This window comes from Gordionus sp. m RMFG-2023, chromosome 3 (assembly GCF_954871325.1).
Source record: "Gordionus sp. m RMFG-2023 chromosome 3, tfGorSpeb1-WG-v2, whole genome shotgun sequence".
NCBI lineage: Eukaryota > Metazoa > Nematomorpha > Gordioida > Chordodea > Parachordodidae > Gordionus > Gordionus sp. m RMFG-2023.
The window spans coordinates 46,998,872-47,009,889 of NC_088777.1; the positions used below are offsets into that span (position 1 = coordinate 46,998,872).

Genomic DNA, 11,018 nt, shown 5'->3' on the forward strand with positions numbered 1-11,018 from the left:
ATCGTTTTAAACAGTTTATGTAAAATAATATGCTCGTAAAATACAATCGATAATATGCCTAATGCAATATTCTTTTTTAACGCAGCTGTTATACACTATCGAGCTAATGAGACATTAGCTATAGTAGCTAAGCAAAGGTCTACAAAATGTAAAACATTTTTTAAGGATGATTATGAGTGGGGGGGGGGGGGAACTAAAATTTATCATATTTCTTATATATTTTCATTAACCTTAAGAATTATATTTTTCAAACATTAGCGCCATATATTTTTTTCAATTTTCGATAAAAATCTATATTTCGGAAGCAACGTTGCCATGTCTCCCCCCATCAGAGGGAGACTCCCGCAATTTTTTAGTTTACACGCAGACCTCTCTCTCCCGCAAAACTACGGCAATTGGAAATGTCCAGCAAATATCTACTGCTATTTTTTGATGTCTCCCGCAATTTTTTTCAATAGTATTTGGAGATTATGCGTGGAAAGAACACTAAGAATGGAAAGAGAAAAACGAGCACGTACTGTACTAGTCAGAACGATGGCCGGATTATACATATGTAGGCCAGAGGCGTTAGAGGGAATTAAATAGGCTAAACTAAAAGATCGCAAATTGAGGCAAATAAAATGTGCATAATAGGAGGAAAAGCATGGCAAGATGGAGATAAAACTTTCAAATATATAGGAAAAAAGTTAAAAATTGGACATCATCTATAGTAAGAGAAGGTCGGAGTGAGGTATCATTAAGGTTAAGGGATTTTGGGATGACATGAAACCGGATATCAAGGAGAGGTAAGAATGAAAGAACGGATGTGCAAATATTGGTGACTAGTAATGAATAAAGAGATAGAGAATGTCAGCAGAACCCGTATAGGATGCAATTCATTAACTCCGGTGCCATAAAAAGATAATGTTTGATCGAAAACAACCTAGACTTGGGAACGCATACTATATGCACGCTGTTTATTATTCAAAGTGGGGGGAATATAAAGAGGTAAGAGGCTTAACGGCTCAGGTGGTATAAAAAACATTGAAGGAGCCTGAATAAATAAATCGAACGGGGTTCAAGCCTTTATCAGTAGACATTTCATGATTTTTATGCTTGATACTGTAGCAAAGCACATTTTATCATAGTATCACCCGAATTCAAATTGTCAGGCGGAGTGATGTAGAAGTGATCAAGAATTGATTAAGGAAATCAAAGGATAGTTGTGGAGAAATTTAGCTGGTAGTAACATTCAGCGTCTACATGACAGTATATTTACTGGATGCAAACCCCTTCAAAAATATATATCTACCCCCCTATATACCAAAAAATTATCTATAAATAATTAAAAATCGAATGGAATTTTTTCTAGATTACTATAGCCTACCCCCTACCACCTACCCCTTACCCTTCAACCGGATAAGAATTTAAATTTTTTGGGAAAGAAGATACGCATGTGAAGTCCCAAATTAAGGATTTCCCAAAAGACCAAGGCACGGAAGTTAAGCCATCAGGTCTTAAGCCATCATCTTACGATAAATTTGTAGGCTCCAGGATGTTTGGTATTCGGGCCCTGGTAAGAGAACGGCTAATAGCTAAATTATATGCTGCATGCCTTGCATGCCTGCCTTGACTATATATACAATTTAGACCATGTCTCCCTTTGGAGTCAACTAATGTTTTACATTTGATGCATGTATGTGGTTGAACAATGTTACATCCAAGTCGATGGCCTATGGCAACTCTTAATTGTTCATCTGATAAGAGGTTACTTAGGTTACGACTTGGTAATGCTTCCAACCATTCATAACCACTAGTACAGTCAGCATTCTGTAATAGTTGAATATACTCCAAAGGGGGGTTTGATGAGATTATTTTAAAAAATTTTTTAATTAAAGGTTCGAAAATAGATTGGTGTGTTAAGATCGTGGGTAAGACAGCTTCAGGTGGAGCTAAAGATACCCAGGCTGTCAAGGCTGAGTTTAAAAGGTTATCTTTAGGAGAGATAAAAGATATCATGGCGTTATTCATCAAACGATGCCAAAAATGAGGAAAGAGATAGAAGGTTTAAAGGATATAAATCTAAACCACCCATTTTGAGGGTAATTGTGAGAAACCCCAATTAAAATCTTCCAATTTAATATTTAAAATATTTTCTAATAAGCTTCTAAAAAATTCATGAACACGATTAATAATTTCAATATTTAAAAAAAAGGAAGAAGATCTAAAAATATGTACAATCTTTGGTAAAAATAAATATTTTTTTTAAAAGAAAAAAGCTCTGGTGTGAAGGAATTTCGTTTAAAATAGTTTCAAGACCTGATAAGCCTTCGAAAAATTTTTCCACGAACACCTCACAGTTGGAAAAACTGCTTAAAGGTGAACCTAGAAGATTAATTTCACTTTTTTTGATGATTTTAAACCCTTGGACTTTGAGAGTATTTGAATTTAAAAAGCATATTTCCCATTTAGCTTTATTTAGAGTAAGGCCTATGTTTAGAGAATTCTTCTCTATATAATCTATCGCTGCAAGAATATTTTTAGAAGGTCCGCAAATGGTACCATCATCTAGATACCATATGTTTAAATCTAAATTAAAAGAGGATTTTAGACAATGAACTAGGTTATGTATACCTAAACTAAAGATCAGAGGGCCCAAAGGATCTCCTTGTTGAATACCTTCGTCAGAAGGAATTGTATATTCCCCGAATTTGAGAGGGGTTCTACAGCCATAAGACTGTTCAATAAATCTTGCATAAACTGGGAATTTTTCATAAAAAATGTTCAAAAATGTTTTTCTGGATAAAGAATTAAAAGCATTTTTAAAAACAAGCTTACAGACTACGGCGTCTGGAGGAGGATCTTCGATATATATGCGAAGAGAGTGAGCGGCTATTTCGCATCCCCCTTTGGTACCAAAGCCTAGTTGATATGTTTGGAACATTTTTGAAGCATCAGGTTTGATGCGCTCAACGATTATCTTAGCTAAAAGTCTCCTAAAAAAAGACCCTATTGCAATTGGCCGAACTTCACCATCAGGCTTAGAAAAAGCAATTAATCTTGCGCCAAAAATAATTTTGTGAATTTGACTAGGTAAATCATTGTTAAATATATTTTCACTAAGTATTATCATTGAATTTACAAATGAATCTTGATAAGGATTTTTAGGGTTAATTAAAAATTGGAAATAAGAGGGGCGAAAACCGTCAATTCCCCCTGCAGAGTTTTTATTAAAAGATAAAACTGTTTTAATTAATTCTTCCTTACCTATTTCGATTAAATTAGATTTTATAGGGATGGGGAGATCTTCAGGAAAAGCCTGAGGGTGCAATTCTTTTAATAAAGTAAAAGTATGTTCATCAAATGGAGCCAATTTATCATTAGATGAAGCTAATTTAAGAGCTCCACATACGTCCCCTTGGTCTATTTTTTTTGATATAATTTTACATTTATGGGCAAAATCAGATGGCCCTTACATCAGGAACGTAATTTTCCATTTCTAAATCATAAAAATGGTTTATTTTATATTTTATACTTTCATGCAAAATAGTTTTTTTATTTTTATCTTTAGGTTTAATTAAGACTTTAAAAGGAAAGGTTAAAAGATTCTCCCAAGCTTTAAGGGAATTTAAATTTGAATTAACTTCCATAATAAGTGTTGTTAAAAAATTAGAAATTAAAGACCTTGATTTAAGGGGTAGGTGGATTAAGGTTGGTGGTTTTTCCCACTTTAAAAAATTATCATAAAAATCAGGATAAAAATTTTGTATTACAATGGGGGTTGATTCAATTTTGTTGTACAAAATTTCATTTGAAGGGGGGTTTACCAGAGTTTATACATGGTTTTGACCTGGGCCCATGTTTAAAAAAACAAATAGCTTGGGTCAAGGTTATATTTCTATGGCAGGCATTACAAATGCTTGACATATTAGAAGAATAAAAATAAAAAAAAGGAGAAGAGGGTAGGGGGTATGTATGAATGAATAACTTTTCAAAAATATTATTTTTTTAAAAAAAAAAAAAAATAAATAAATAAATAAAAGTTATAAAATTAAATTGAAAATTTAAATTTTGTTGTGTTAAGAATAATTGAGTAATGTTTAAATAAAAATTTATATTTTAAAAAATATAATACAAACTAACTTAAAATCTATATTTTTGAAAAATATATATTAAAATTTGAGGTTTAGATGATTGTGGAATTTTGGAATGTTTAAAAATATTTTTAAAATCAAGTAGATAAATTAACTTAAAACTATATATGATTGAGATAAGTATTTTCATCATTGATTGAATCAAAGACATCTTGGTGGTATGTTAGTGTTGAGCAAGCCACAATGTTCTTGTATTAATGATTGTTGTGCAGGAATATCATTGATTGAATCAAAGAAATCTTGGTGGTAAGTTGAAGCCACAATAAAGTTCTTGTATTATGATTGTTGTGCAGCAATATCTATTTAAAACTATATTTGATTGAGATAAGTTTCATCGTTGATTGAATCAAAGAAATCTTGGTGGTAAGTTACTGTTGAGCAAGTCACTATAATGTTATAATATTAATGATTGTTGTGCAGCGATATATAAAATGGCGTGTAAGGGTTAGGTTATTATGTTTAAAGTCAAAGGGATTGCCAGATATTGGGAAGGATTAAAATACTAAAATACCAATGTCATTTAACAAGGTAGGAAGGAATTTTGGTTGAGATATGCTGATTGTTGTGTTAAAATTTCAGGTCGGAATATAAGAATCAAAATTTTGAGTAATTGGTTATATTTTAAAATTATGTAGGTATGATAATAAATGAATGATTCATGTTGTTAATATAATTGTTAATATATTAAAAATAAAATTCAAATAACGGAATCAAGAGATTAAAATTTTAATTTAGGAGTACAATTCATCAGTAAAAAAAAATTGGAAATCTCAAGTTTTACTATAAAATTTAAAAAAATAAAACTAAAAAAAAAATATATAAATAGTAAAACGTGATAATGAGATGATCCGTTGTTGTATTTGGAATATTATTTTTATTATAATTATTCCTAATCTTATCCTTCCTACAGAGAGATAATATCAAATGGATGGTTTTGCGAAAGTAGAACCATTATTTTCATTTATTTATTTCTATACTTCTATACAATATTCATATGATACAACAACATAATTAGAAGATGGCGATTATAATTATACGATAATGGATAAGTGTGTACATAATACATTAGGAAGTTAAACAACACCTATTATATTAATCGTAAATATATATATATAATCATATCCAATTGGCAAATATAATATACAATATAATAAAATATTAGACTCGATTACTTCTTTATTACATTTCCCCCTACGTTAATTGAGAGATGTCTAAATCTCTTCAATCATTCGTTTCAGGGGCTTATGTATCCGATCTCGCCTTGGGGCCTCACACTCTCTTTGATCGCTGTCAGCGATCACGTGCTCCGTCGTATCTGCTATCAAACGGTCTCTTGATTGGTCAGCATGTTTCCGTATTACACGATCTGGGGTCTTGACTACATAGGAATATAATCCATTTCTATCCTGAATCACTCCTTCTCTCCAACCCTTAGTGGTTTCATTCCTTACCCATACATGCTGGCCAACATCAAATTCCCTAAAATTGGAATGTGTATCACGTTCTTGATTTTGTTTATCCTTGGCTTTATCAATCTCCTTTCCCACCTCTGGTCTAGCCCAGTCGAGATTAGTTCTTATTTGACGACCGAACATAATTTTCGCTGGTGACCTACCCGTCGAACTATGTTCTCCCAGCCTATACGCTGCTACCGTTTGAGTCATCGCCTCTTGTGGGTCATTAATTGATTCTCGACTGGCATAATACCTCCCTTTTAAAGTTCGAATGGTTCGTTCCGCCTGCCCATTTGTCTTCGGGTGGTACGGCGTTGAGCGAATGTGGCAAATGTTGTTTTCTTCACAAAATCGCTTAAATTCTATTGAAATAAATTGAGGTTCATTATCTGTTACAATGCTTTTAGGTACCCCAACGGTAGCAAACCACTTCTTTAATCTCGTTATCATCTCCTTCGCCAATGTGTTTTTCATCAGATCTACCTCAACCCATTTTGAGTATGAATCTACTCCCACTAGCCAATATAAAGAGTCAACCGGTCCCGCAAAATCTAGATGTATACGCTCCCATACCTCTTTAGTACAATTCCATGAGTCTAGTGGTAATTCCATTACGTTTGGTCGATTTTTCTGACATCCAACACACAGCTTTATATACTGTTCTATGTCCTCTTCGCACTTCGGCCACCAAAAATACAACCGGAAAATAGATTTCATCGCGTTTATTCCCGGATGTCCCCGATGTAGTGTTTCTAACACTGAATTCCTAAGTTTCATAAGGATTATCAATCTACCATTTCGTTCAACTATTCCCCTGTCTACTGTTAATTCCTCTCGTTGGGTGTAAAAAATTACTAACTCCGGCTCTTCTTTCCGATTAAAACCTCTCCACCCTTGCTCAATATGTTGTGCCACACGCTTTAATATTGAATCTTTAGTTGAATACTTGCGCAGGTTTCCCTCTGAGACCTGCATATCCTCTAAGTTTACGTTCCGAATTGCCAATGCATGCTTGGTATCCCGATTAGGTATGATATCGTGGAGCGGTAGCCTAGATAAGGCGTCTGCTATAACATTCTCCCGACCAGATCTATATTCCACGCTAAAGTCGTAAGCGGCCATCTTCCAGGCCCAACGTGTCAGACGATTGTTCGATATCTTTGGCAGATCCCTCTTTTCCCCGAACAACCCTTCCAAGGGTTTATGGTCTGTCCGAAGTTTAAATTTTCGACCGTAGATAAAATTGTGGAATTTTTCTATTCCAAATAACAATGCCCTCGCTTCTTTATCGATAGGCGCATAATGTTTCTCCGACTGTAACAACGTCCGAGACGCGAATGCTATGGGTTTTTCCCCGTTTTGTGAAACCTTATGAAGTAAAACAGCCCCCAGTCCTGTATCTGACGCGTCACACTCCATAATCAACGGTAATTGAGCATTATACGGCGATAAGGTTTCTTCCGCTGATAACAATGTCTTAACCTTATCGAAAGCCTCCTGCTCTACATTAGTCCAACACCATGGTACTTTTACACTAGTCAATCGATGTAACACAGCTGCTTTACTATGAAGATTGGGAATGAACCGTTCATGATATGTGACAAGCCCAAGAAATGAACGTAACTGATGAACATTTTTGGGGTTAGGCGCGGCCTGGATTGCTTTAACTTTCTCTTCGCTTGGATGTACCCCATTTTGGTCGATAACTATACCTAAAAATGAAACAGATTTCCGTAGAAATTGAACCTTTTCAAATTTAGCTTTGAGGCCGGCTTCCTGTAGCCTTTCGAGTACTATTTTTAAATTAGCCAGGTGTTCGGCGTCATTTTCGCCGGAGATAATTACATCGTCCAAATACACTCCAGTCATCGGGCAATCTTTCAAAACATTGTCCATGTAACGCTGGAAAATAGTTGGTGCGCACGAAAGCCCAAACGGCATCCTTCGGTATCGAAAATATCCTTTATGTGTTGAGATGACCAAATATTCTTGGGACTCTGGCTCATCGGCCATTTGTAGATACGCGTCCTTTAAATCTATCACCGTAAAACGGTTCCCCCCCTGAATCTTAACCAATAAGTCATCCAGTGTAGGAATAACGTGATGATCATATAATAGATGGGGATTTAGACTCATTTTGAAATCTGCGCAAATACGAATCTCGCCATTGTTTTTTCTGACATTTACTGTTGGGGTTGCCCATGGCACCCTAGTTATAGAGGAATCGATGGGCTCCAAAATCTCAGCAGCCACAAGGCGATCTAGTTCTAGTTCAACCGTTCTGCGTAACGGAAATGGCACTCGACGAGCTGGAAACGATTTTGGAACAGCCGTATCTTTTAATTGAAGTCGCACCGCGTAATTACGTATCAACCCCGGTTTGTCGTCAAAAACAGCTTTAAACTGTTTAGTTAACAAATGCCCCATTGAGTCTTCCGTTAGTGACATCCTCGATCCGTGTGAACATCGATTGTATTCGAACGGCCCATCGAGGCTTTGGCCCGCGGGGGCACCGAATGTATTCGAGCGGCCCATCGGGCCATCGTTGGTTTGGTGGCAACTTGATGCTATTGTTTCTCTATTCGTTTTGAGAACCTGTTGTTTGCTTACCTGTCTCGGTAACTCAAACCCAAATGCTAAAATCCATGGCAACCCAAATTGAGGTAAATCATTTGACTTTATTATAATAACTGATAAATTGCAAATTTCCTTCCCCACTTGCACACGAACCATGGCTTCACCCATAAGATCCAAAGGCTTATCTCCATAGGCTGCTAATGGGTTTGTGGAAGATGTTAATGGTTTGCCAATTTTCTCCCAAATATTCAATCCTATAATCGAGGCTTGTGCTCCTGTATCATAATCAAAAGTGACACTAAGTCCATTTATTTTGGCTGTGATCTTAGCCCTTTTATTTAATCCCCTTGTCCAGAGATTATTAATTGAATCACTTGAGTGAAAATGTGGTTTCACTGAGTTTAAATTGCGATATACAAGCTTACTAAGGCAACATGTTGCGAAATGTCCTGTTCTCTGGCACTTAAAACATGTTTTGTCTTTAGCTGGGCATAAATATCTTTCATGCCAGCCGGCACAATTCTCCCATTTATTATCGTAAAACCTGTTATTAGGCTTCCTATAATAATTATCTCTTATAACACACTCTCGTGAATTAGGCATTTTATGTTTGCCATCTTGCGGTCTGACACTATTTACCAAGTCTTTCTTGAAAGTCATTTCGTTTTGAGCATTTTCTGTTGCCGTGGCCATATCTAGCACGAACTGGAACATCAGGGGCTTTTTGTTCGCATCCAATGCTAGAGATATTTAGTCCTAAGTTCAATTTCAAGACCTGGTAGATCTATACCCGCGACTAATTGATCTCTTAACCGGCCGTCAACTTCTGACGGCGTAAAACAACACGCTTTCGCAGTTATTTTGATTCTATTAGCAAATTCTCCAATTGGTTCATTCTCATTTCTAATTAACCTTATGAAGTCTAATCTACTACCGAAAATGGTTTTATTCTTCTCAAAAATATGTAGCGAGACACTCCTTATCTTATTAAATTTAGTCGTTAGAATGGTTTCAGGAAATAAATATTGTTCGAGAATGTCAATGCCTTCAGCGCCAAAACTCACCATTAACAGGTCCTTATTTTCTTGATCGGTCGGTGTCCAGTTCTTAAGTCTTAACGTTGCGCCCAAAATTGGAACCAACGTTGTATTGAAGAATTAATTTGATATTTTTCTAATTTATCAATTATACTAGTATTTTTGGCCTGAGGCATAATTTATAAAATTAATAACTATTTTCTTACTTGTTTTAATTAGAATATTATCCTCCTCGTCGTCAATTTTGCGAAAGTAGAACCATTATTTTCATTTATTTATTTCTATACTTCTATACAATATTCATATGATACAACCACATAATCAGAAGATGGCGATTATAGTTATACGATAATGGATAAGTGTGTACATAATACATTAGGAAGTTAAACAACACCTATTATATTAATCGTAAATATATATATATAATCATATCCAATTGGCAAATATAATATACAATATAATAAAATATTAGACTAGATTACTTCTTTACTACAGATGGTATACTTATAAGATATAAAAAAAACTAATACGCTGGAGCTAGAACATTATTCATTAATATAAATTCTTATCATATCCAAAAATTATAATTAAATACTTTAAAAATTAATAAAAAGGAAATGTAATATATTTAATAGAATAAAAGGTTCTATTCTAATAATCATAACTTTTGTAGAACATTTAATTAAATTAAAAATTATTACCTTTTTAAAATGTGGTTCCGTATATTTATTCACATGTTACAGTTTTACTCTCCTAAATGCTAGCCCTTCATCCTCCTAAATTACCTATATATTATCCAACACTTAGGTTGGCTTAGTTTTATTTAGTTTAAAACCAATAATTTACTATCTATGATTCTAACCTTAATATTAAGGATTGTAAAAGACTTATCATTTAACATAGCTTTTATTAAATAATACTCATTTTAATAATTTATAGAGACGATTCAGAAGATTTGTTATTAAAATAGCATTTAATTAAATAATATCCATTTTAATAATAATAAGGCTTTTTTTATGTTGTATTAACTAATAAGAAAAGTGATTTCAGTTTTTTTATTGGAATTATAAATTTTATTTTTCTCGAAAAATCTTTACATATTGAGAGCTCATTTTTATTACTCGTGCCAAATTTTTTACTACCAAAAAAAATTCGAAATGTCTTTAATTCCATTTGCAAGAATGTGTAGTTGGGATCCATGGTCAATTGCACCTCAAATGCTCTATAACCAAGGATTAGGAATGGATTTAATGGAAATGGATCGTGAAATGAGGGGCTTGGCCAATTCAAAATTTGGATTTTCTGAGATGAATGTTGACAATAAACATTTTGAGGTAAAACTTGATTGCCATCATTTTAAACCAGAGGAAATGAATGTTAAAGTTAAAGATAACATGTGAGCTTTTATTTAAATAAATTCCTTAGTTTTAAATATCTTAGGGTTACCATTCATGCCAAACATGAAGAAAAACAAGATGATCATGGATATATTTCAAGAGAATTTACTAGAAAGTATACATTGCCTCCAGGTTGTGATCCGACCAAGTTAAAATCACAATTAACTCAAGATGGAATGCTGGTTGTTGATTGCCCTAGGCAAATGGTTGAAGAAAAAGGTGTTAGAAACATACCAATTGAAAGATCAACATCCAGTCGTCAAGCTATAAAGCATAATTAATTTTTTTATTGATAAATTGTTCAATATTAACTTATATTATTTTGAGTTATATAATTAATATATCATATTAGTAAATTATATTAGAAATAACAAATTTTTATTTAAAATTAAATTCAATAAAATCTTTAATATATTTTAA

The 11,018-nt window shown here is 33.7% G+C and overlaps 1 protein-coding gene across 1 annotated transcript; it reads left to right on the plus strand.

Moving 5' to 3' along the window:
* Positions 1–10,276: 10,276 nt before the first annotated feature.
* On the plus strand, positions 10,277–11,018 carry LOC135927643 (alpha-crystallin A chain-like). Its single transcript, XM_065463768.1, has 2 exons — positions 10,277–10,597; positions 10,642–11,018. Exons 1-2 carry the CDS (start codon positions 10,359–10,361, stop codon positions 10,877–10,879), a joined length of 477 nt encoding a protein of 158 aa, XP_065319840.1. The 5' UTR covers positions 10,277–10,358; the 3' UTR covers positions 10,880–11,018.